This window comes from Colius striatus, chromosome 1, assembly GCF_028858725.1.
Source record: "Colius striatus isolate bColStr4 chromosome 1, bColStr4.1.hap1, whole genome shotgun sequence".
In the NCBI taxonomy this organism is placed as follows: domain Eukaryota; kingdom Metazoa; phylum Chordata; class Aves; order Coliiformes; family Coliidae; genus Colius; species Colius striatus.
Genome location: NC_084759.1, coordinates 124,878,965 through 124,905,395, shown reverse-complemented (window position 1 = coordinate 124,905,395; position 26,431 = coordinate 124,878,965). Strand labels below are relative to the sequence as shown.

Sequence of the window (26,431 nt, the reverse complement as noted above, 5' to 3'; positions counted from 1 at the left end):
TAGATCACATAAAAAGAAACTGTTATTTTGACTCTGGGTAAACACTTGGCCTGACTCTCCACTGCACAGTTGTCCCATTTCTCAGCTGTATTTGGCCTGAGTTTGGTACTACAATGACAGAGCTTAGTTAGCAGTACTTCACTTCTGCAGTTTGCTGACCTCTGTAGCCAGCCAGAAACTTCTCTGGAATATTCAAATGGCTTCTGGAAGGAAGAGAAACAGTACCAAATTGATGGTCCAACTCATCCTCTCAGCATGTTCTCCCACCATGGGCTGAGAAATACTGTTCTGCCTTTTTGTTACTTTGTAGCAGACATTGTTAAATGGTAGACTATATTTTTGCTTCTTTTTCCCTTTTACGCCAACTATGAGAGTTATAGCAGAAAAGCTGTCTTAGGTGGATTTCCTCTCACTAAACTGTCTACAGATTAGTATCACATCTGCCTACAACTACAACAATGTCAGCAGAGACATCACCTCCTCACCAGGAAGGATCTGCCCACCCTGAGGAAAATATAGTCCTGAAATATGAAAAAAACCCACCCTGCTATTGATATGCTGGACCATGGCTGTATCTCTCCTATGGATGATACTGCTACAGCAAGGGACATCTTGTCAGTACACTTCTTTGTACAAGCTTTTGAGATCACAGAATCTTAAGGGTTGGAAGGGACCTCAAAAGATCATCTAGTCCAGCCCTCCAGCCAGCGCAGGACCACCTAGAGCAGGTCACACAGGAATTCGTCCAGGTGGGTTTTGAATGTCTCCAGAGGAGGAGACTCAACAACCCATCTGGGCAGCCTATGCCAGTGCTCCCTCACCCTCACACTGAAGAAATTCTTCCTCATGTTTCTTTGCAACCTCTTATGTTCCAGCTTGTACCCATTGCCCCTTGTCATATCATCCCTTGGACAACATTGAGAACAGCTTGGCTCCATCCTCCTGACACCCACATTAATGAGGTCACCTCTCAGTCTCCTCTTCTCCAAGCTGAAGAGTCCCAGCTCCCTCATAAGGGAGATGCTCCCCTCCCTTAATCATCTTAGTGACCCTGTGGTGAACTCTCTCCAGCAGCTCCCTGTCTTTCTTGAACTGAGGGGCCCAGGACCGGACACAAGATCCCAGTTGTGGTCTCACAAGGGCAGAGTAGAGGGGGAGGAGAACCTCTCTCAAACTACTAATACCACATTTTCTAATATACCCAAGGATGCCATTGGCCTTCTTGGCCATGAGGGCACATTGCTGGCTCATGCTTATCCTGCTGTCCACCGGGAGCCCCAGGTCCCTTTCCTCTACACTACTCTCTAACAGTTCATTCCCCAGCCTGTCTCTGTAGAGATGCAAGACTCTACACTTGCCCTTGTTGAATTTCATTAGATTTCTCCCTGCCCAACTCTCCAGCCTGTCCAGGTCTCACTGAACAGCAGCACAGCCTTCTGGTGTGTCAGCCACTATCCCTAGTTTAGTATCCTCAGCAAACTTGCTGACAGTGCCCTCTGTTCCCTCATTAAGATCATTAATGAATATATTGAACAATACTGGTCCCAGCACTGACCCCTGAGGGACTCCACTAGATACAGGCCTCCAACTAGACCCTGCCCCATTGATCAGAACTCTCTGCCTGCTTCCCGTCAACCAGTTAACAATCCACCTCACTACCTGATTATCCAGCCCACACTGTCTCAGTTTTGCTGCAAGGATGCTGTGGGAGACAGTGTCAAATGCTTTACTGAAATCAAGACAAACCACACCCACTGCACTACCACCATCTATCCACCTGGTTACATCTTCATAAAAGGCTGTCAGGTTGGTCAAACATGACTTCCCCTTGGTAAAGCCATGTTGACTGCTCCCAATGACCCTCTTGTCCTTTAAATGCCTGGAGACAGCACCCAGGATAAGTTGTTCCATCACCTTCCCAGGGATGGCAGTGAGGCTGACCAGTCTGTAGTTACCTGGCTCCTCCTTCTTACCCTTTCTGAAGACTGGAGTGACATTTCTTTCCTCCAGTGCTCAGGCACCTCTCCTGTTCTCCATGACTTACTGAAGATGATGGACAGTGGTCCAGCAATGACTTCCACCAGCTCCCTCAGCACCCGCGGGTGCATCCCATCAGGGACCATGGATTTATGTACATCCAGAGTGCTCAACTGATCCCCTCTGTTGAACTGGCTAGAAGATGGTAGAGGATCCTGTGCTTCTTGAGAAGGCTCGAATTGTTGCTTACACCTCAGGGACTGCAGATTCTCAGTCCACCACTCTATCTCTCTCTCACACTCTCTGATGCTTCTGAGTCTTTCCACCTCCTCCTTGAGTTCAGCCACCAGGTTAAGCAGGTCATTCATCTGGTCACATTGAACACAGGTGTTGCCTTTGACAACTCCTGTTAAGAGTGCCAGACCCCAGCACTCTCTGCAGCCAGAGACTTGAACACCTACATGTTTGAGACACCTCTGTCTGGGTCACCACATTTCCTTGAAAACACATTTTGCCCAGGTTGCTACCACAGATGTCTGTCCCACCAACTGCTCACAGTGACTCCTCTCTCCCGCATGACTCACCAGCCGCGCTCCTGTACTCGACTTCACTCGGTTTGCTCTTGAGGCATTTTAATCCCGGGCTGCGGCTGTTGCTGTGGTCTGAGCTGGCCTCATCTCCCTCGCAAGGGACACTGGATCAGTGCAGGGCCCAGTGCCACTAACCACGTGTAGCCCAGCCCGAGAAAAACGAACCCTGTAACAACCTGCTCAGCTGACTGTCTGAGGATAGTCCTCTGCAGCTCCAAAGGCTGATCCCAGTGATCAGTAGCATTCTCAGTGTTTCCCTCAACTGTGTAAATCTTATATTGCCTGAGGAAGTATAAACATCTTGGCATTTTAGGTGTTTGTAAGATTAGGCTGTTGCCTCCAGAAATATATATGTGCTGGGCTAGGTCTGCATTTCAATTAGGCTCAGCCATAGAAGGATGGATTTTATCATTTTGCACAACATAGTGATAGGACAAGAGACGATAGACACAAGCTAGAATAAAGGAGACTTATGACAGTTGGACTTCAGAAAAAAAATTCTTCCTGAGTGTGGGTCAGCAGTGGCACAAATGTCCAGAAAAGCTGGGAAATCTCTGTCCTTCAAGATGTGTGTAACTCACCTGGATAAGGCCCTTAGTAACCTGATTTAACTTAGGAATTAGCCATTCTTGGAGCAGGGATTTAGGAGTGCTCCAGAGGTCCCTTTGCACTGAAATCATTTGGAGTCTGGGAAGTTTTGACAGCCTTGTTCTATGAAAAGCTAGGTTGTTTGGAGCAGTAGGAAGTATCAGCTTCTGAGATCCAAGGCAAGGTTTTTATGTTCTTCCATCCACTGGTGATTCAGCTTCTCTACCACCACAGCAGTCAACCAGAGGTTCTGTGTGTCACTGCTGGTGTGTTGCCAGAGTTTCTCCAGCTCCCTTTCACATCCCACAGCCCCTTCATTTTCTGTCCAAACTTCCAGATCCCACAGAACATGTCTCCTCATGGATTCACTGGCTGGGCAGTAGAATGGGGCTGCAGCAAATGCTATTGCTATTTCTCAGTAACAACTGCATCCTCTGCCTCTGTTCTAGTTCTGGATGTCTGCAATTGCTATCACGATGCCAATACCCTGTGGAGGCTTCATGCCTGTTTTTGTTATAGGTGAGTTTCAATTCTGTGTTGCAGTTTTGATAGGTGGAGAGGATAAGTGACATTGTGTACTGACCCAGTAGGTTTCTTCTAGTGGATGAGAAGTCATCACTTTATGTCTATGACAAGCTCAAGTTACAGTCCACATATCAGTCTCTGAGTCCCTGCTGTCATTTTCCAACCCCCGAAGTCTAAACTCTGAGAAGGAAATCCCTGTCCTTTTACATAAAGAAATCCACACTGTGGAGAGGCATGCTGAGATAATGGCCTTCTAATTGTCTGTCTCTTCACTTACAGAGAACCTTTCATCCTACAATTAGTAGTAGTTGCTCCTTTGCCCCTGAAAGCCAACTAGAAAAGATATCATCAAAACTTTCTTCCTGCAATGTAACCCAACACTTACTCATTTCTTCTGACTGAAATATAGTAACATACCAGAGTTTATTGATTTTTGACTGCTTTTAATTCCAGGACTAAAAAAATAAAAGGAATATGATGCTAATGCTAAGAGAAAGAGCCTATGTTAGACTAAAGTACATAAGGTCATTAACTTCAGTGTTAAAGTATGCACAGGTCTTAAATGAAAAAGTGATGCACTAAGTGTGCACTAAGGACCTCTGGGTTCTGGCACTGAACATGCGTCAGTGGCGTGCCCTTGCAGTGATGAAGACTAACCAAAACCAGGGCTATATTAGGAAAAGCCTAGCCAACAAGGCAAAGGAATTGGTCATTTCCCTGCATTCAGCATTTTGGACACAATTCCAAAACATTGTGCTGTTTTATGTCTGCTGATACAAGAGATTTTATATCTGCCAATACAAACACAATGAGTCTAGTGGAGGCCGCTGAGATTGTTGGTGAGCTGGAGCCAAAACCAAACAAGGACAGCCCAAAGAAGTTGGGCTTGTTCAGCCTGCAGAAGAGAAAGGCAAGTGGGAATCTAACTGTGGCCTCCACCCTCTACCTGGGATAGAGAGGATAGAAAGGCTCCTCTTAGAGACACAGTAAATAGGAGATATGAAGGCACAAGTTGCAACATGGGAAATTCTGATAGGACGTAAGGAAAAAGTTGTATCCTTGGTTAAGGTGCTCAGAGAGGGTGGAGAATCTCCATCATTGGTGACTTTTAAAGCTTGTCTGGACAAGGTCCTGAGTGACTTGATCTCATTTTGAACTTAGTCCTGTCATGAGCAGGTGTCAGAATCAAACTTCCAGACACCTCTTCCTACCTAAACATTTCTGTAAGCTGTGATTCTAGTATTTGGATACTAATAGAATGAGTGTGTGCAGGGCCTGGACTGACATTGTACAAGTTCTGAAAATATTTCCCCCTACCTGGGAATCACAAATACCACTGTGCCCAGTATGCTTACATGGAAGAATGAGGTGTCAACTGTATTTATATGTCTTAGTTCCTTTTTCTCCTCTTGGAGTCTAACTTCTACGTTTTGCAACTGACAGCTACTCTCTAGTTCCCAGTGTCATTTTAATATAAGTTTTTATTTTGTTTCTGTTAGAAAATATTCAAGTGATTGCCTAGCACAGTTGCACAGCACAGACTGGGTGTTCCTTAGATGTTCTTTCCATAATTGTCAGTGGTATTTTCCAGGTGCTGCATTTGGGCGTCTTATTGGAGAAATCATGGCATCACTTTTTCCTAATGGGATCCTCTTTGATGGTATTGTTTATCAAATCTTACCTGGAGGATATGCTGTCATAGGTGAGTCTCCATGTGTTTCTTTTTCTTCACCTGGTTCCATCCCCATGACTGGTTAACATGACATGTTGTTTCTACATGACAGTCATCTTGTCTCACTATTCCTTTTCCACCTTGCCCGGGAAAGGTGCAGCGGCTCTGACTGGAGCAGTGAGCCACACCGTTTCCACTGCTGTGATCTGCTTCGAGCTGACAGGTCAGATCTCTCACATCCTCCCCATGATGGTGGCTGTCATTCTTGCCAACATGGTGGCCCAGAGTCTGCAGCCCAGCCTCTATGATAGCATCATTCAGGTGAAGAAATTGCCCTACCTGCCAGACCTGGGCCGGAATCACATGAGGTATAGTAATAAAACAGAGGTAGAGGTGGTTAGTGGCAAAGAAATAAAGCAGAAGAGGATGAGACTATGGAAGAATTTCTATTGACCATATTTTGATCATTAAAATTTAGATCATGAAAAGGTGATGGTACTATGAAGAAAATAAAAAGGCAGAATAGGCCTGCAGTGAGAAAAAAAAAGTGGTGGAGTAGAGTTAGGGTTCATACACACAAATGGAGAAAAGTCTTCCTCTTATTTTTTTTCACTGAAAGCACAGGTTTGAATAATCTGCAACCTTACTGGAATGACATTAATACTGCCTAATAGCTTCAGTTAAAAAATTTAAAAATCAAATGTCTCATTTCCATTTTTTTTCTCCAGGAAATGTTTGAAATGCCATTTTATTCTGTTATTTTGCTTAAAACAAAATTCAGTTATTCATATGCGTCCTTCTCTCTCTAGTATATATAATATACATAGTTATGTATCTATATGTATAAAACATCTATACATATATATATATATGTATGTGTGTATTTTTATGGTAAGGGGTAATGGAGTAGACTATAACTGTACTGAAAATCCAGTCAATCTATGTTGATCCTGTTGGAAAGTCCTTTCTGATTACTCTCATACAACATTATTTAGCAACTCCATTGAGAACATTTTTTAAAGAAGGGGTCATTTTTATATTTCTTTAAGGAATTTAACTGCTAGACATTTTTAATAGCTTAACACTTCCCCTTATTGTCTGTAATTTCACAGCAAATACAATATCTTTGTTGAGGACATTATGGTCCAAGATGTGAAATTTGTCTCCTCCAACTGTAAATACCGAGACTTGCAAACTCTACTCCAAAATACCACTGTTAAGACTTTGCCTTTGGTGGACTCACCAGGTAAGCAATGTGGAGAAACTGGTCCTTCCTGAAGACTGTCTCAGCTTAAGGAGCCAAATAAACTAGCTTTCAAATAATGGGCAGTGAAGGAGATGGTGTGACCCACTACATAAAAAAAAATATATATATATATATCCCCAAATCTTCCACTATGGATGAAGACTCTTTCAGCTGCTCAGACAGGTAAGCTGGAGTGTGGGCAGTGAAACAGATACAGCAGGTAAGGGAGGTGTGTGAGAAGTCTGTGAACTGATCTGTGACAACAGGGAGGGATCTTGCATAAGAGCTTGCTTCCAATGTGGTGCAAGAGTGGCATAACTCAGGCATGATGAGCATCCCACAGCCCCACAGTGTATTAGCAGAAACTTAGCAGGGCTGGTCAATGGTTTAGCTCTAGATAGCACAAGTCTGAGGAGGAAGAGGCAGTGTGCAGCAGGGGACATTCAAATCCTTGAAGTGGCTTAATGGCTTCTCTGATCTGTGTTATACAGAGACCATGATCCTTCTGGGGTCTGTGGAGCGATCTGAACTGCAGGCTCTCCTTCAGAAACAGATAAGCCCAGAACGTCGACGGCTCCTCAACAGACAAATGCAGCAGAAGCTGTCTGAGGCACCCTACGATGGGCACAGCAAGGGACCGTGGACAGCCCTGCCAAAGCTGAAGCATGACTCTTTTGCATACATTGATGAGGATGAGGATACAGATGAGAAGGGACAGGTGAGGGAGAGAAGTAGAGAGACCACAACACAGACACTGCTTAAGAAGCAGTAAGGCACTTGGAAAGGCTGAGAAAGAAATGACTCAGGGTGGACTTTATTTTGTCTCCTTCTGTAACAGCTGCCACAGACCCCAAGTCCCACTCCCAGTCACCCAGAGGAGCCCAATGGCCTGCCAAGTCCTCTTAAAAAAATATCTGAAACTTTGGAGCCTGAACAGCCCCCAGGTATGACAACTCCTGGTATGCCTCAGCCACATCCTAGAGAGCTCATGGAAGCTTTCGTGCTGTGTGTGCATGCCTATGTGAGGTGCTGATTTCCCAGGGCGTGAGAGAAGGGGCGTTCTCTGCTGTTCCTGTATTAAAGGTATTTTGTTAATGCACCTCAACATTAGTGTAACACACCTGGAAATATCTGCTGTTTGTGATTCCTCAGAGAGCATGGCAAAAGTAGGCGCACTCTGCATGGAAGGTCCCATCTCCTGCCTCTTTCACCTCATGAATGAATTTCTCTGGGAAAAGCAGTCTGAGCGCTAAAGAACTGTACTAGACTTTTTGAGTATTTTAGGTTGTTTCTCAGCCATCTTCAAAACTGAACAGCTCCTCCCTTGCACATGCATCTCTGATTCAGCTACATTAATACAATGGACAAATACTAACATATTGTGTTCTTTGTGGGCTTCCCCAGCCTATATTAGCTTTACTTCTAAGACTGTACTCATAGCTCACTTCTGAACCATATATTACATGAATGTGATGCAGTATGGTAGGTTTTTTTTTTCCTTTATGTGTCTTGAAATACGCAGAGAGTGAGTAAGCACAGAAGTGTAGTCAAATCTTTAGAATGAACACAGAGGAAAAGGCTCTGGTTTGTGCTTTTTGGCACCCAAAGGTTAGCATGTAATATAGCATATAGCCCATTCTGGTTCCTTAACACCACTCACGTATGACTAAACCTCTAAGGCATAGGAAAATGCACTTCATGCTTCCAAGGCAGTACAGTGATATGACCTTGCTTTCCAAAGCAGAAAAAGGATCACATCAAAACATGGACAGTGTGAGACATTTTATGTGAAGCTAGTATGGAGTGATCCAGGAGCATCAAGAGGAAGTAGATCAGAGGTGACTTCACAAGGCTTTCCCTGCCATAACTTTCAGTTTGGCTCACAGCTGTCATTGTTTCCAACCTACTTTCCTCCACAGCCTTGTTCACAACAGCACAAAACCCAATTTCCTCTTCTTTGCTTAATTCCTGACTGTCCTGCCTCAGAGAATGGTTCTGCAGTCTTTTTGATTCCCACCATTACACTGCTGGCACAATCCCCTTCCTACTCCTCACCCCTCTGTACCTGTCACCTTCAAGCTGTTGATACATTTTGTCTTTGAATTTCCACATTCTCACATCCTCTTTCCCAGACACCATTTTACAAATTAAATGCTATATTGTAACCGGCTCAGCACTGTCATATATCATCTGCTATATCCCTCCTATTATTTCCCACCCTGCCTTGGGCAAGGAGATGGACATGGGGTATTTTTGTCTGCCACATATTCTTCTCTCATAATGTGTTTGTTTTCATCCTTCAGGCAATTTCAGGAGTTTGAGGCAACTGATACAGCAGCTCTTGTGCCATTACCACCGTCCACTTGAAAGCGAGAGTGTCGTCCAGGTTAGGGCTAGAGACGCTAGTAGTACTCTGAAGAGTGAAGGGTACTCATTGGAAATGGAACCTACCACTCCGGCCCATTCCTTGTTTGGCCAAAGCATGCACATGCTTACGGTCCCGAACTCTGCCAGTATCAGTGGGGAACTTTATTTAAGGAGAATGGGGCTGTAAAGGAGTGTGCATCTTCATAAAGAGCCATCTGTGCTCAGGTGTCAAGGTTACTATTAGCACTGTGAATAACTTAATGCTATTCCCCATTAATAATATCATGCTGTTTTGGCTAACCTGTTCTATTACATTTGGCAACATTTTAAACAGACAAAATTGAAAAAACGCTTTTCGCCTTGTGCCATGTTAGATGCCCTTGGGTATCTGACATAACTGCACGGGGTTGGTGGATTTCACACAGAGTCTATGGAAGACTCCACTCTAGGGCAGCGGTTGGACCCTATGCAGGGAGCAGATGACAGCATCTAAAGCATTACTAGATGATCACATTTAGGCACTTGAATTGCTACAACAGCATTTAATCTTCATTGGCAAGCACAGCACAGAGTATGCCTTATAATGTATGAATATAAAGAAAATCTAAATACTCCGTAATATACTATCTGGAACAGAAAAGAGACCACATGGGGTGAAAAGGCTGTGCAAGTTTTTCCTTTCCGTTCTCTGTGAAACTATGGGTTCTTTGTCCTGAACAACGTTTTGTTCTACAGGAGCCAGCGGAAGTTGTTGACACAATGAGACCAGAAGAGGTAAGACTGGGTACAGAAAGGGAGTGAGACTGCTTCTTGTGCCCATTTCCTATCACTTACAATACTTTCTGAACTCTGACAGCCTCAGTGATTGCCACATAAAGCCACAGCTAAAGCCATTTTCTTCTTAGAGTTGCATAGTGGGCAAGTGTCGCCCAATAAGAGAATAAATTGTTCTGCTAGATGTTCTGAGTAAGGCTCTAATCTAGTTTTGAAGTCATTCCTGCTGTGAGCAGGGTTTTAGACTAGAGACCTCCATAGTTCCCCCCTCATGTACACTTTTCTGTGAGGCCATGTTGCTCCTTCATTTTTACACAAAAGAACAATTATATTGCAATAACAAGAAGATGATACACTGAGAAAAGAAAGCTAAGATGTTCACGGCCTCTTTTAAGCAAGAAGGAACAAAACCTCACCTTATCAGAAAACCTCTGAGGTACTGGAACGGTGCTGCTTCCATGGGGACTTGATATCGGGCAAGGAAGGGATGGGAAGTCTGAGGGGTATGATGTAATGGGCAAGATGAATGATCTACATAGGAAGGAAGCAGCTTTAACAGGAGAATGGGGCTAATTCGGGTACACAAGACAGCAACACTGCTGATTGCTGTAAGAGTGATTACTCTTCTTTTCTGTGTCAGATAGATGCTTGGGAACAGGAGGAGCTGAACAAGAATGTCTGCTTTGACAGCTGCCGCATAGACCCTTCCCCTTTCCAACTGGTGGAGAGAACTTCCCTGCACAAGGTGGGTGCAGATGTCTCTCTGAGGCCTACACTGTTCTTCATCCTATCATTACAAGTCCAGTCTATTGCTTATTTTTTCTCCTTGTCTTCACCTACAACTACTATCAGCATCTACTTCCACGTCTAGCTACAGAAGTCAGTTTGTTCCATTAACCTTCTGCACATACCTCCAGTCTCCTGCAAAATGAAAGGCTCTCCGATAAGAAGCCCGAGGGCATTTGTTAAAAGAGCTTTTGGACACCACATAAGATTTTCCAGCCACTACCATAATAGGAGCATCATATGGTTTGCTTCTGGGGGCATACACTGAGATTTACACTCTGATTTGTCAGTGTTCAGCACTAGAATGAGTATTGCTGAATTTCTCAGGGTGTTTCTGTCAGGGAGTAGAGTCTGCCTCAGTGCATGAGAAGAGTTACTTGAAATCACCTTATATCACAGGTTCTTCATTGAACTGAAGCACAAGGACAGAGGAAGCTAGATCATGTAACTTGTAGAGTTAGCATAGGATGACTAGGGATAAAAGCAACCATTGCATATCAGGAGTAAGAGAGGATGGGGCTTTGGCGCAATGGAAAAGGAAAGCAACCTACTGAAGCAAAAATGCACAATCTATGTTTTAATCAATATTCACTGAATGTGAATGGTAAATTCATGCTTCACACAAAATTAATAACTGATCAAAGGGGTAAGATCTCAGCCTTGAGCAAAATTAGAACAGGTTAGCATATACTGAAGACGATTTTGGTGTTTTCTAAAGTGCTGGCTGAAGTAATCTGAAAACCACTAGTTCAAAACAATATAGGGATATAGGGATTACAAGAAATAATACCTGAAGGCTACAAATGGGAAAATTTTCATACCTTGTAAAAAGAGCAAATGAGAAACTCAGAAATAACAGCCAAGTCAACTTAGCCTGGATGCACAAAAAATGCAGGAACAAATAAACTCAGGTGTGCATACTTAGAGCTAAATGTGAGACTACCAACAATGGCAAGAATATCACAGCGTATCATGATCAAATTGTATTTAAGCAGTCTGATTTTATTTTTCATTAGTGTAAAATGTCTTGTTCCTGAGAAATGAGATTTTCCCCAGTTTACACTTGAACGTGACATTCAATCTCTCATGTGATGGCACAAAAAGGCAAAAATCAGGTGTGAAAGAATGATGCAATAGAACAAGAGGAAATGGCCTCAAGTTGTGCCAGGGGAGGTTTAGGCTGGATATGAGGAGAAATTTCTTTACTGAAAGGGTTGTCAGGCATTGAAACAGGCTGCCCAGGAAAGTGGTGGAGTCACCATCCCTGGAGGTATTTAAGAGACAGGTGGATGTTGCACTTAGGGAAATGGTCTAGTGGTTGATAGGGCTGGGACAAAGGCTGGACTCAAGATCTTAAAGGTTTCTTCGAGCTGAAACAATCCTATGATTCTATGACTTCAGGTAAGGCTGCAGGTAAAGTCCAGCTAAAAGAAGTGGGAGACTGGAAATATATCATACCTAAGCACTGAGAATGTAGAAACTTTTGGAAAGCCTGGTCTCTGAAGAACAGTAAAATAATGCGGTATACTTAGATGGAAAAAGATTACTGATAGCAGTGTAAAAGAAAGGGGGAATAACTTGTTCTGTGTTTCCACTGCACTGGATAAGCAGCAACAAGTTTAAATTTTGACAGGAAAAATTCTGAAACAAAGAAATCTTCTAGTCTTAATGAAAGCACGGGAATAAATAATCTAAGCAGTTTCTGACTTTGCATATTACTATAGCTTAATTTCCAGCACCAAAATGAAACAGGATTTGTGTAAGTCCCCAAATACACAGGGTGTTGCATGTAAACCTCTGTTTGCCAGAGGCAGTATGGGAATGACTTTCAGAATGTACACTTCATCATCAACACGCTCTCAACTATGTCCGCACAGCAGAAGCACCAAAATGCAGTGCAAAAGGGGAAGATAGTTTCTCACTGGGATAACTGCAGACTTGTCCACCTTTGTGATTCCCATTTCTAAATTCCAGACCTGGCTCTAGCCCCAACTGTCACGTTACCAGTTTCCAAAATCCCTGAAATAGTCTTTCATGTTTTTTACTTGCAGACACATACATTATTCTCACTGCTGGGCCTCAGCCATGCCTATATAACCAGTATGGGGAAGCTGAGGGGAGTGTTGGCTTTGGAAGAGGTAAGCACAGATCTTTTCACCACTTCCTAATCAACTGCAAGTATACTGTGGATCACTGCAATAACTTAGAGGTGCTGGAAGATCCAGGATTACATATTAACTGCAATTGCCACATTCTCAATGCAGTGTTGAATTCTGAGTCAATCCTTTGGGAGCCATGTAGAGGAATGGATGATTGTATTTCAGAGGAGGCAGCAGGTGGTGTTTACAGGGATTTTAGATGGTTCATCATTTTCATGTACAAAGGGCCCTTAACTTGGTGGCTATTGCTGTTTCTGAAAGTGGTATAGAACTTGTTATTTACAGTGGAATGAAAAATTGCAACACCAGTGTAAAAGATGATCTGTATGTGCCTCAGAGGTACAGTTGTGACTCTATTTCAAAACCCTTTACCCCAGCGAGCAGATGAACTTCCTGATGCATAGGGCTGGGTCAGCTCCCCTTTTCATCCATTTTTCTGAACTTTTTATCTTCTCACAGCTCCAGAAGGCAATAGAGGGCTCCACACGCTCTGGGGTTCGCCTTCGGCCACCCCTCGCCAGTTTCCGTGATACCAACCGGACCTCCATCAGCAGCAAGAAGGTCAGTGAGGACACACAGGTGTGGAGCGAACAGGACAGCTGCACAGTGGCAGCACAGCAAGCAGCAGACTCTGGCACAGAGAGCCCACCGCCTCCCTGTTCGCCCTCCCCCCAGTGCTCACACTTCCATGAAGAGGGGAAAGACCTACGCTCCACTTACGGCATTGATACTGAGTTGGAAGAGATGGAGCTGACAGTGCCAGTTGCTGAAAACATCTCAGACATCCTCAAGGACATAAGCTTACACTCCACTGACCTGGATGAGGATGAAGATGAGGATGTCCTCTTATAGCTGATGTGAAGGGAATAGTCCATCACACTCTCCAGTTGAGCCAGTCTTCTTGTGTGTGCTCCTCAGAGAGAAGCTTTTGGATGTTCTTTGCAATCCTCACAGAGGATCAATGCAGCTGGGAGAAGAGGCACTGAACTGATCCGTTCTGCTTCTTTCTTGCTCTGCAAAGGCTGTTGGACTACATGGTGTGTGCAGGAGTCAAATTGTAGTGCAGGGTGGCTAAGGGCAGGCTCATAATGCTTAGGCTTCTGCCACATCTACGTCACATGGCAGAAGGGATTTTAACAGGATATGAACACTGCTGGACAGTTGGCGTGCTCTGGGTCAATATGCCATGTGGAAAGTGGAGGAGAAGCAGCTCTTCTCTTTCTCCGTTGGTGTCATCCTTCCAGTCACATCTGGCCTGCATGCATCAGTGTAAACACAGCCAGACTTCCAGCCTAAAGCATACTGCTGCTTATGATTGCAACCCTGTCCATGTTGTTGCAGCTCCTTTTCACTATCTCTTCTCTTCCATCCCCCCCAAACATTCTCATGTGGAATATTGTTCCTCTTTCTCAATTTTACTCTGGGATTTTCCTGAATGGGGGTGCAGTTAGGAGCTTCTCTGCCCTTTAGCTGAGCTATGCCCTAAAAATAGGTGGAAAATATTTGGTCTATGTCTTGAACTCAGTCAGGACTCTAAGAAAAGCACTGGAAGGGAGGACAGCCTCTTTGTTTTCCCAGCATCTCTGGAATTTTTTAATACAATTTGAAAATCTTAAGTGGAGGCATCCTCAGTGTTGAGGAAGAGGAGTAAAACTGCATGTATGCACCTGTATTTCAAATACCTGTTTGAAACACCTGAATCACTGTTGATGATTTTTACACAGTTATAGTCTTAAAATATAAGAATTTTAAAAAATTATTGAGTGTTAGTAAGCTGCTAAGAATAAAGCAGAGGAAAGCCATGTTTTCTACACTTTGAAAACAGGTTGCTCTCTGAAATCTCCTGCTCTCTTTGCTGGTAATTCTACCCTCCCTACTTTCCACATATTTCTGAATACCTCAGATATGAGAATTCCAGCTCTCACTTTTGCCAGCTTGTCTCTGTTGTGACTAACAGTGGAGACCTCAACCCTTGTCTGCAGCATCCCTCTCTATTCCAGTTCTAAATCTGGAACAGATCTTGGTCCGTATCCTGCAAAAGAGATGTCTTAACTCATGTCGTGCATGCAAAAGCTAAAGATAGGATGCTGTTAATAGGATCTAAAGATAAGATGCTGTTTTGTTTAGCTCACTGTCCTGGTGACATTTTATCAGTAAATAGGCAAATCAAACTCTGTGTATCCTGCAGCTTTTCTTTAACATTCTACATCTCTTTCTATCATATTTTTAGTGTCTCATGGCATTTAGGTGCAGACTCAAGCAGCCTATTGGATGTGTTCCCACATATCAGCAACAGAGAAGAAATCCAGGCTCTAAGAATATGTTCTTGGGGGTATTCTCTCAGATTTTGGGCCGCATCCCCTTTCTCAATATTAGTAAAGCATTATCTAACTTAGAGTGGCCAGTTTCACCCTAATGGGTAGGTTTTAATAAACTGTCTCAGGAGCAAGTAAAATATATGATTACCTCTAATGCAGTCTCCCTAGGAACGTTCCCTCCTGGCTTTAATTCCAAGGATTGACCTTGCACCAATTCCCTTCTAATGATGCTCATGGGTGGGAGAGTCTGGGACAAAGTTATTATAGCAGGGGGAAAACTCCCCAGCTAGTCTCTTGAAAAGGGAGAGATTTATTTTTACTGTTTGGAATTCATAGGCCACCAGCTCTGTATTGTCTTTGACATGTGATCCGCCTCTATAAGCAAACTGAGAACAGCCTTTCCCTACTTTTCCCTAATCTTCAGTGCTGCAAAGGTCACCCCGTTCTTGTGAGAAGACTGGTAATCAGAGGGCAAGTCTTTGCACACAAGCTACTCTCCTTCACCAGAGGGTTGTGGCACATTTCTGGCTGACTGGCATTAGCATTTGTCCTCCCTGCTACCTTTGTGTCACCTTCACTTGCCTGCAGAGAAGATACAAAACAACTGCTATTTTTTCTCAGGGAACTGTGATAGTCCTATATAAGCACAGAAGAAAGGACATTCCTTTAAAAATCCATAAATGTGTGATAAGTGACAATGCTCTGAGACCAAATCTGATCTGAGGGTCCATACACCTTCAGGAAGGACAAGTTTCTCCAAGTCAACCCCAGCCTTATTAGTAGCAAGTACAGACTTACATTTGTCAGCTTAGCTAAACACTTGAACTGAGACGGATAAGATAGGGAAAAACTTGAGTTTGGAGTCAATACACCACCCTCTCTTCTGAATACAGATATATGTTCTGCTCCAGTTCCACACTTCTCCTATGGTGTGTTACAGAAGAACTGGTATCTGACTGGCTGAGAAAGCAGATGGAGTCTAAATTGAAGCCAGAGAGCGTGAGTCATGATAGACAGATTGTGAGTTGGGGGAGATGAGGCTGGAACAAAACCAATGTACATGGAGAGGCTTCAGGAGCTGAGTAAGACACAAGCTAACCTGGAAAGTTTCTTGAAGTTTGTCACCAGAGGGTACAGCAGCACACCTATGTGTGCCCACATACATATCATTCCATTTCTATTGGCTTAAGGTGTTTCAGAGTAGCTGTGAGGAGCTGGACTGCTCTCTGTGGGGAAGCTGAAAGGTGAATGTTACTGCTGCTCTTTGGAGACATTACTCAATACCTATTCCAGGTATGTCTCCACCCTCAGAGCAGAGGCAGCATTTTTCTCACCTGGGAAAAAGTATGCATACATGAATGTGTACAAGGAGCCAGGAAGGGACACAAAACATACTGCAAAGATGGCTTGCGATGGCTGAATATGTTTCCACTTCCATCTTACCAAGTACTTCAACAGATGTAAAATGCACAGTAAACTAACACTGAACTTTTGTTAAGGGAACCTAAGCTTGCACCCTCTTGGGCAATCTCAGCACACCTCCTAAAAGTTTAAGCTTGAAACCTTTGTCCAGCAACAAAGACACATCGAACTGTCACTCTAAAATCTGAATCTCTCTTCCTATCCAAGTAGCACAGACTTGGCTACCTCCACACAAAAATCATTTCTTCCACAATCCAAAATATCCCGATTTTATATCAGCACTGAGGCCTTCCCATTCAGCTAGAAAGTCAATTCTCAGATCTGCCCTCAAAAAATCCAAGTAGAGGCCTTAAAAACCAAGAAGCTCTGAGGCTGTTCTGAACCACAGAAGCTTGTTTTTCTCCTAAATAGCATGTGTAGTTGCTTAGAGTCATTGTTTTGGGCAGAGACTCATATTAACCAAGCACGCCACTAGCACTCAAGCATTAAAATAGAGCTGATTCTGTTCAGCATTTTCAGCTCCAAGCAACTGCTGAACTACACTTGGTACCCAACATGTAACAGTCTGATAAGAACGTGATAGTAAAAAATCTCCATCACAGCAGAAAATTTTGGGAAAACACCACCAATGCCACCACCACCACCAACAACCACCTAAAAAAATCCTTTGACCTGTATCTTCAAGATAAATGTAATATTAATCTCTTAATTTTATACTTAATGATGGCAAGAAGTTAGCTATTAGATTTTAATCTAGAAAAAGTTGAACTCTTCCATGTGCATGGCATTGAAACATGAAAGCAGAAGTCTTGTTTTTAAACTCATCAATATAAAGAATGAACAAATAAAGAAGACTTAAGGTTGCAAGACAACAGATAGGGCTTTGGGTAGTTATGAGAAGGCTAGAGACTCGGTCATGATTCAGATGAAGGAGAGATCACATGGAAATTGACTACTGGACAATGAGAAAAATTTGCCTGAACAATGTGAACATTTTTGTTTGGCAAATTATTTCAGACTAAAAAAATATTCAGTTTGCTAACTCTATTGACAAAACTAGTGAGCACAAGCAGAAACAGAGACAGACAGAATCAAGATCTCATTAAAAATAACTCTCCTCCTCTCTCTAGTTATGCAAGCATGTATAGAAATGTCTGTTTTGAGGTCAAAGACTTTAAGACGGGGAAATAACCAGCTGAGCACATAGATCTCTTTTTGCCAAATTAGTCCAACCTCAGGATGGGTATAATTAAAAACACACTATTAAAAAAATACTGTCACAGCAAGCACTAAGTTGTTTGTGACCACATAAACAAGGCTCTGTGAACAGCGCTCATAACAATTGAAACAACAGCGGAAAACAATAATTAAGATTCAACACAAAAGCCAGATCTGAGCATTAATATTCTCAAATAGAGAAAATCTTTTTTTTATCTTAAGATACATGATACAAAACTTTTTAGGGCTTTATTTGTGGGATGTGAGTTTAAACTGATCCTGACCATAAACCACAGATTCTCATTGTGGTCAGACCCCATACTGGTCATACAACCTCGTGCACGTGTACTCACATACACAAACGTCATCTTTTTCAAATCACAGGTGTGCAACAGCAGACAGCTCTGCAATTGAGATGCCCATGCTTTGAGCCACATCTTCCCCTCTCCCAGCTTGCTGGAAATCATGAAGTCCTGATGGAGCCTCACAGTACAAAAGACAGTCCTGAGGACTCTGCTAGGATTAGTATGCTAGCTAAATGAAGCCTGTTTCAGACAAATCTATTACTAGTTCAAACACTGGCCTTTCAAGTGAGCGTTTGCTCACATCCCGGCAGTTATGATGTGCTGCTTGTGCAAACACCTTGTAGTAAGAACAGTTACTGAAACATATATAGCCAACTTGAAGGATTGCACAACTCATATGGAGGACAAAGTATGTTGAGGAAAAGTTCCATAAAAAATTTATAAAGGAAACAGAATGTAGAGAACTTAAAATTTTAGTTGCCTGCTTTATATTAAGAACAATCTAAAAGCTGCTAGTATCTGGGTATTTCCTGAATATCTACTTACTCAGTTTGAAGAACAGCAGGTGAAAATACAAGATCTAGTAAGATATGACCAGAATTAAAGTCACACAGACTCAAGTTAGAAGCTTTTCAGTTTTTCCACATAGAAACAAGTGCAAAAGACAGTAATGGAAGGTTTATGAAGAATACATTTGCCAAAAAAAAATCAATTGCTTTTTCCTCCCCTCAAACTTCTATAGTGCACTTAAGCAACTCTTCTGTGAAAAGAAATGGGAGCTGTGAGATGGTTGGATTATGACCAGACATATCACAGAATCTGATGCTTAAACCAAATTTGAAGTTTCTGTCGCACAGAAGATATGAACTGTCCGAGGAGCTGTATAGAAAACAGCCTCGCAGTTGGCAAAGTGCAGAGACAGTGAGGTGTGAAGCAAGAATGGTCTCATGCCCTTTTTATTTACTGTTTTCATTAATGACTTGGAAGTAACATATGGGAGCTTGGAAGACAGCAACATGAGAGAAACATATGGTCTAAACAGAGAAATAAGCAGAAAGTGGAGATCAGAGACTGGGGCAGATACCACAGAGTGAGGTTCATGTTGGGACTAAGCAGCTAAATCCAGAGGAAATATACTTAGCTGAGGGATAAATCTAGACTGGCATAATGGTAAAAGAGTTCTGTTAGGTGAAGCACTCAGGAATTAGAAACCATTAAGAAATTAAGAAAAAAAAGATATTTTTCCTCTGCAGAGGTACAACTTCCAGGCTCAGAGACGTGGTATTTTCCCAAGGACTCAATTCTTAAACATATGGGATATGTGATTGCATTTGACACGCTGCATTTCAAAAAGAATATTGTCAATTTAAAGGCCATTTGAAAAAAAAAGAAACCAAACCAAAACAAAATAGGAGCAAGTGCTAGGGGACTTACAGGATTGACATCCCTTTCTGCTACCAACCCTAAAGGAGGAGTTAATTGCAACTTATGCAAGTTGCAATTAATTATATGAACTATGCAGACATGCATGCTGTGGGATGGGTGGGAAATTATTCAGTAGCAAAGACAGGTAAACTGGAAGGGAACAAATTAACTTCAAACAGACCATAGAAAGCAAAGAACAGCTAAATAGCCTTAAACAGGGTCACTGACACTGCTTAGCTCCTGTAACAACCAGTGGAAAAGTGCAAGTATCTTCACAAGAAAATAGATAAATTTTATGGATAGAACTTAAAATTCTCATACAGTAAACAAAGCACTACTGGATTTGGCCTAATGAACTACATCAGAGCAGATGATACAACAATGTTAGAAGTGCAGAGATGCTTCTTTCCCTCTGGGTCAATCAATTCCTCAATCTGCTGTGAGGACAGCAGGCTACGAAGTGCTGATTTAAAACTGAAATGTGAACCCAAAATGTTGCCACCCAGTTCCAGCACCTTTGTATCCCATCCTAACCTGCTGTTGTGAAACTTCTTCCCAACCCTGTACCAGATGTGTCTGCATGTCACCAACACTGCGACAAAACTTCTATGTATCATCTAGAAAACTGTGTTTCAGTGTAACAGGAGAACTCACTCTATGCTACAGGATCCTGTTCATGTCATGGTACCCATCATCAAATTTGCCACAACAGCCTAAGATTTGTGCCACGGTAGCCACAGGCACACAAGAAATTTTAGACCTGTACAGTCAAATGGCATGTTCTTATCTTCTCAATGAGACATAGTGTACCATGTATTTCCTACTTTGGAATGTTTCTCCAAGCCACCATGGATCTTCTTCAATGTCCTCCACCAGACTATCATCTCATTGAGACCCACCCCTTCTTCCTAGGATTCTCTTTCCTCAGACGCAACTCCCCTGAAATCAGTCCCACAGAAATAAAACACTTCCACCAGCCACGATGGCAAGACCACATTCTGTTTAATATCAACTCCATAAAGGACTGTACATGCTATTTTGAACTACCTCTCCTCCTTTACTGTGGTTGCTGCCACGTACAGGCATGGAGGTGTATAGTGCCATATAGTTTCCTAAGTCTACATGTAGCGTGTGTACATGTATGTATGTGGTTGTACATGTAGGTATTTATATATATCTTTGTAGAAGTGTTTTCTCATAAAAACATGCGAAGTATATCCAACAAAAATTTTCAGGCAAACGTGTTTTGGAACTGGAAGACCAAAGGCAAATCAGACTCAACTAAGGGCTAATGTGGGACAAGGATGACAGCTTTCAACACTGGGTCTCTCTCCCTTTTTGTTTTACTTCCATTCAATACTTTCCCCTCCAAGTAAAAATACACCTCTGTAAACGTTTGCTTGAAAGAATACATATAGTTACCACGCGGCCTTCCCCCTACAGAAAACTTGTACAGACTTGGGGGAAGCTCTTTAAAATTGCTTTGTGCCAGCCTTCATAGTCCCATATGCTTATGCTAAAGCAGTTGCAGATACTGAGAAGACAACATTAGAAGACCCAAGTCTTTAGAGTTACTTTTAAACATGCTTCACAAATCCATGCCGCATGCTACCCCTGAGAGTCCCATCCACCACTCCTGTGCCTCCAAAATCCTCCCACATCTGAAAATACCTGAAACAAGAGAAATCCCATTCCCTGTAAAATTACTTTGACTCCAAATTTAATACTGTAGGAATTTTCAGACACCTACAATCATGCACAATATCCACAAACGAGAGAACAAAAATTGAAGCCAAACAAGAATATATAACTGCAAAAGAGCTTTTGGCTTGCTACATTGCTCACACGTGCAGTACCTGAAAAGAAGTCCACCTGTGCTTGCCTCAGGGGGACTTGGGAGAGCTCTGGAAGAGGATTCTTAACCTTTTGACCTCCAACATGACTGGATTTGACACCCAAGGAAAATGAATCCAGAAAGCTAGTGAATCTGGTCTGGATGCCTTTCTCTTATTAGAAGTAAAGCTTGCTGCACACTATTATCTCCATAATGGAGAAAAGCTTTTTTTAGCCTTTCTAAAAATACACCGTTTTAGAAGTTTTTGTCATGCTAGCACGGACATTTGATCCTTTATGGGAAAGAAAACAAGACTAGGTTTCAGAGGCCATTTAAAATGTCCCCATTCAAAGTAGATGAGGAAGATACTCAGTAGCATTCTTTTCCACAGAACACTGCAATCCTTCTCTTCTTAGAAAACAGCACTAACTAGTAGTCATTAGATAAATCCTGCTAAATGGCAGGGGAACTGAACTAGATGATCTTTAAGGTCACTTCCAACCCAAAACATTCTATGATTCTATGATATCTGCACCAAGAATATTCTTGAAGAAGCCTTTAGATTCCTAGTAAATGTACTCTTTCTCAGAGGGTCACAGCCTGCCAAGCTTTTTCCTCTTCCAACAATGTGTATCTGCACTGGAAAAATATACCACATATTTCTTTTGTGCTGACCAAATCCGACAATCACGGAGCTACTCTTGATTTCCAAGGAAAAGGTAACACTTTGTTCTGCCTGTGCTGGGGAAAAATGTCAGTGCAACTGTAATTAGACCCTGACGTCCTACGTGTAGAACTTCCATGTCCATTCGTTAACAGCACAACCATTTGCATTCATCCCTACCCTAGCTGTCTGTGCTAAGTGTTCCCAACAGTCTTTCCCAGCCTCCTTCCGAGACAGACACTGATATGGCACAGATGTCCAGTTGTTTTCTTCTGCTCCTGTGCAGGTTCACAACTACTTAGCCTGGGAAAAGCCTCTGATACAAAAGGGGCACTTGACACTGACTTTACAGTCATGATCATATTTGAGACTGTGATTTAATGACTGTTGGCTGTGCTACACATACATTTACTTCTAATTGGCACTACTTTACTCACATTTGGATTTTGAAAAAAAAATGTGTATTTCTTATATGATTCTCCTGGAGAATTAAGCATATTGTGATCTGTTTTTCAAAGGTGATGAAAAGGAAGCCAGCAGGTGCCCAGATTCAGGGAGGTCTCTTTCTTATCACTCTGTCTTACAGAAAAATGTTGCTTGAACTAAGGGGTACCGTAAGCTGCACCAACTCTCAAGCTAAGGCTTGTGTAGCAGTTTGATATCTGAGCCCATTCTGCCTGGATTCTGCCATGAAGCTTCCTACCTTTGTTGTGTAAACATCAAGCTATCAAAGCTATCAAGCTTTTATTGATCTTTTTCCCCAAATGTTTCTCTGTCTTTCTCTCTGGTTACACTTCTGCTGTTGCACAGAGCACACAGTTGTCCACATGCCTGTACTGTTGCACACTACCTTGCCTCACTACCATACCTCATACTTGTGTCAAATGAAGAATACAGTTTCCTTCTCTAGGCCTACAACTATATCTTAAAGTTGTTCTTGTATATAATATATCATGCACAGACTCTGCCTAGGTGTGAAACATCATTCTGGATCTCACACCAGATTGGAACTGGCTTGAAGAGAGAGATGAACCTCACCTACAGCTGTGCTTCACTCCTGCTCAAGCCTCTGCCTCTTGTAACTACAGGAGACAATTTACCAGTATCTTTAGCTGCCATGGAGTGTAATCGCCAAGTGCATATAAGATGTATGTTAATTTTATTTATTCCATGCATATATCATTAGTCATCTCCTTCTGCCCAATTTACTGCAAAGAATCCTGTGGAAGGGGAAGGAATAGTCAGGGAAATAACAGGCCATTAACAACAAAGACCAAATCAGGTAAGAGCATGCTAGAAATTCTAAGGAAAGCACTAGTGAAGAAAGAGGTACCTCCCTGGTACCTCAGTTGGGTTTATTCTTCTCAGAGACAGATATTTCACAATCAGCTTAAGTCAATATTAGTTGCATTCACAACCAAAGAGATATTCTTCAACATGACCACCTGCACATTCCTTCAGCCCTCAACAAGTGAAACAATACAGAAAGCTGATCCCACTGAAACCCTCACTTTTATAAGGGATTGAGTCAGTTTTCAAACAGGGTAGTTCCTGAGAAGCCAAATGCATGTTAGCACTGCTGCTTCTTAGGCAGTAGAGGTGTACAGCTGGTGGTGATGAAAGGAGGGAGGCATGACAGCTCCTTAAAACATCTTAGACTCATAATGAAGATGCCATTTCAAAGTGCACTTTCCCAGTTTCTCCAACCCAATAAAAAGACCAATTGCAGAGAATGGTGCTATCTCTCCTGCTCAGAGCTGTCCTGTCTTCACTTTTATAGTAGGATAAAAGTGCAGTGGCTTGCTGTGGGGTCAGCTGTTATCAGCATTTGCACAACGATTGTGGGAGCTAAGCACAGTCAGGGCAAAGGGCTGTGTCCTTCACAGCAGTTCACTATTTGATCAGCTTAGATGTGTGGTTAAACTCTGTTCTCTGCTGCAAGCCTATCATGAAAGGTGATGCTGAAGTTTTTAAGGGAGGGAAATCAAGTGGGTGACTTGTCAGCAGCTTCTCAGAAGAAGATGATGATTTAGAGGCACAGAAACTGAAAGCAGCAGATTGACTTCTCCATTCCAGTGCTTGAGGTAATGGAGTTGAAGAAAACTCACAAGGCTTATAAAGAAACCTTAACATTTATATAAAAGGAAAACTTATGAAACATTGTAACTGAACAGATATGAGCAACCATGAGAAAAGGAACAAGAGAGAATTTTCTTGCAGTAGAATATGAGATCTTTTTCAATTAGGGTCACCTGTGTTTAAGCCTTTCTTTGTGTTCAGCATAATAATTTCAACAAGTTCCCGTCGAAGACAAAGGCTTGGAAGAAAAGATGGGAAACTTCTACCTCTGCTGCTTCAAGAAAATCCAAAATTTTAATGTAATGCAACTCTGCTTTAGAAAGAGTTTGTGTAAATGAACAGCAGGGCTCAGTTTCTTAGTAACTGTAGATCAGGGATACTGAGCTTACCTCTCCTTATTTTCAGCCTCACAAAGTCAATTTGGGCTCTAAGTATTTGGCTGGACTCTCTCCAACTCATCTCTCCTCACCAGGATAAAGGAACTGCAGGCCAAAATTTGCTCACAAAGCACCTGTGCCTTCCATATGCTTGAATAGGCGTAGCTATATAATAATAGCTTTTCTAGAGAATGTACAGTAGGTTCCAGGTCCTTCTCTCTGATCCTGGATATACACAGCAGTAGCCTGTTATGCAAGAAAAGGCCAGGTTACAGAAACTATTTTCCATCTTCAAAGAGATTCAGACTGCCTTTCCAGTTCAGCTCAAGATGCTTCCTTGGGTAGCAAGTCCTTTTGGATTGTGGAGACGTCACGGAAAACAGCCTTTTTCTTTTTTTCAGAGAAAGGCTGAAAGTTTACTACTCACAAGAAGTCAAGATCTTTATGAAAAAAATGTACAGAATTTAGTAAGATTGAAAGTTTTTATAGAGTAGTGTGCAAACCAGTCTGAATTCACAGAGAATAAGAGTCTATATACAAGTTTCTAGAGATCAGGTTACGGAATTATACAGCAGGGTATAATTCTCTATCCCATTCCGCAGAGGTTAGAAAACTCTACAGATTTTCTCTTCCTATTGAACTTCTATAAGGTGATTTTTTTTTCCACACTTTTTCACATGTAGATAATTCCCTGTCAGTGCCTTGCATGGAAACAATGTACACCTTTTAGACATCAATCTGACATCTTAGTAAATGTACCACATTAAAAGAAAACGAAGCCCTGGACAATTTTACCCTCTTGTCCCAATCCTGTAAACAACACAGAGGGATCAATAGAAGCTATTCTGAAAGTTACCGTAAACATAGAGATTGGTCCTGGAGAGGCACGTGGTAACAAAATGGTTTGGAGAAAAAAAAGCAACAAACCACCCGAATCTTCTCCCACAAAGGAGCAGATCCAACCATTTTTGTTTCCCTGAAGGCTGTAAGAAAAGGTTAACATTTACTCATTTGTCATCTGCTGAAGTGCTCTTGGGACTTGGTCCCTTTCCCTGTTCTTGCTAGTGGGATTTCCTAGGCCTTGCTCCATGACTAGACCCAAACCTGTTCAGGCCAATGAGTTTGCACTGGTCCTGCAAGAACTATAGGAGATCATCTCTATCAAGCCCTCCTGCCCAGGGGAGGTTAGCACCTGAATGTGTAAACATCTTTAAAGAGATATTGAAAGGTTATCATTCAGGAGAAAAGTTACCTCCTTAGAAAGATGTAAGCAAGTACAAAAAAAAAAAAGGGGGGGGGGTGGGTGTCACAACACCTTTTATCGCTTATCTATACCAAATCAGCTGTCTTAAACATCCCAAGGGTCTTTCCTTTAGAAGTGCAATGGAGAGAGAAGATAGATCCGCTTGAAGTGGACTTGGCTGGAAAGACCTGGGTGTTCATAGAGGAGACCCTCTTTATGCAGCTGCTTGTGTAAGTGGGAGAAAGCTGAGCGGGGGTAAAGTTTTACCTGAGAGTCCCAAGCACAAACGTACTTTTCATAATTCCTGGACATCATCTGCTTTGCTTGCCAGCTGTCTGAACTCTGACATTTGGTGATATTACTCCAGTCACATTTTATTCTCCTCAAACATTCTTCCCTACAAATGTGTTTGGACTAAACCTGAATCGGGAAAGCACTGTGTATCACTGTCCTGTCATCCAAAAAATACACCAAGCCCGAAGAGGAGGCAAAGAAGAGAGAAGTGTATCATGAATTAGATATGAGTTAGAATAAGTGAGAAAGAGTTGCTGCTGGGATAGTATGGCAGTGTCCAGACAAATTCTTTTCTCTAGCTCATCAGATCTAGCATCTGAACTAAACTCAAGATTTGCTGATGTCTCCTTGCAAGAGGTATTGCAATTAAAATGCAGCATTTAGGTAATCTTTGCTCATTCTGATGAGTCCTCTGGCAAAATCGATAGCCTTGTACATTTTTTCCTTGTGCTTTTGTCCCTGCTTATTTCTTGTGAGAGCTCAAAAGGAGACGGTTTGTTCAATTTCCTTTTAAAACACATCCCCGCCTAAAGGGAGATCCGTAGAAACACGGTGAAGAACTGCAAGA

The 26,431-nt window shown here is 42.4% G+C and overlaps 1 protein-coding gene across 1 annotated transcript in view; it reads left to right on the top strand.

Moving 5' to 3' along the window:
• CLCN1 (chloride voltage-gated channel 1) overlaps positions 1–13,536 on the top strand; it is a 60,003-nt gene extending 46,467 nt beyond the window's left edge. Inside the window, exons 16-26 of the mRNA XM_062009352.1 lie at positions 3,605–3,674; positions 5,272–5,382; positions 5,507–5,720; positions 6,465–6,598; positions 7,090–7,316; positions 7,437–7,542; positions 8,902–8,984; positions 9,701–9,739; positions 10,380–10,484; positions 12,577–12,663; positions 13,144–13,536. Coding sequence (XP_061865336.1) covers positions 3,605–3,674; positions 5,272–5,382; positions 5,507–5,720; positions 6,465–6,598; positions 7,090–7,316; positions 7,437–7,542; positions 8,902–8,984; positions 9,701–9,739; positions 10,380–10,484; positions 12,577–12,663; positions 13,144–13,536 — 1,569 coding nt within the window. The remainder of the gene's footprint in view (positions 1–3,604; positions 3,675–5,271; positions 5,383–5,506; positions 5,721–6,464; positions 6,599–7,089; positions 7,317–7,436; positions 7,543–8,901; positions 8,985–9,700; positions 9,740–10,379; positions 10,485–12,576; positions 12,664–13,143) is intronic.
• Positions 13,537–26,431: the final 12,895 nt, after the last annotated feature.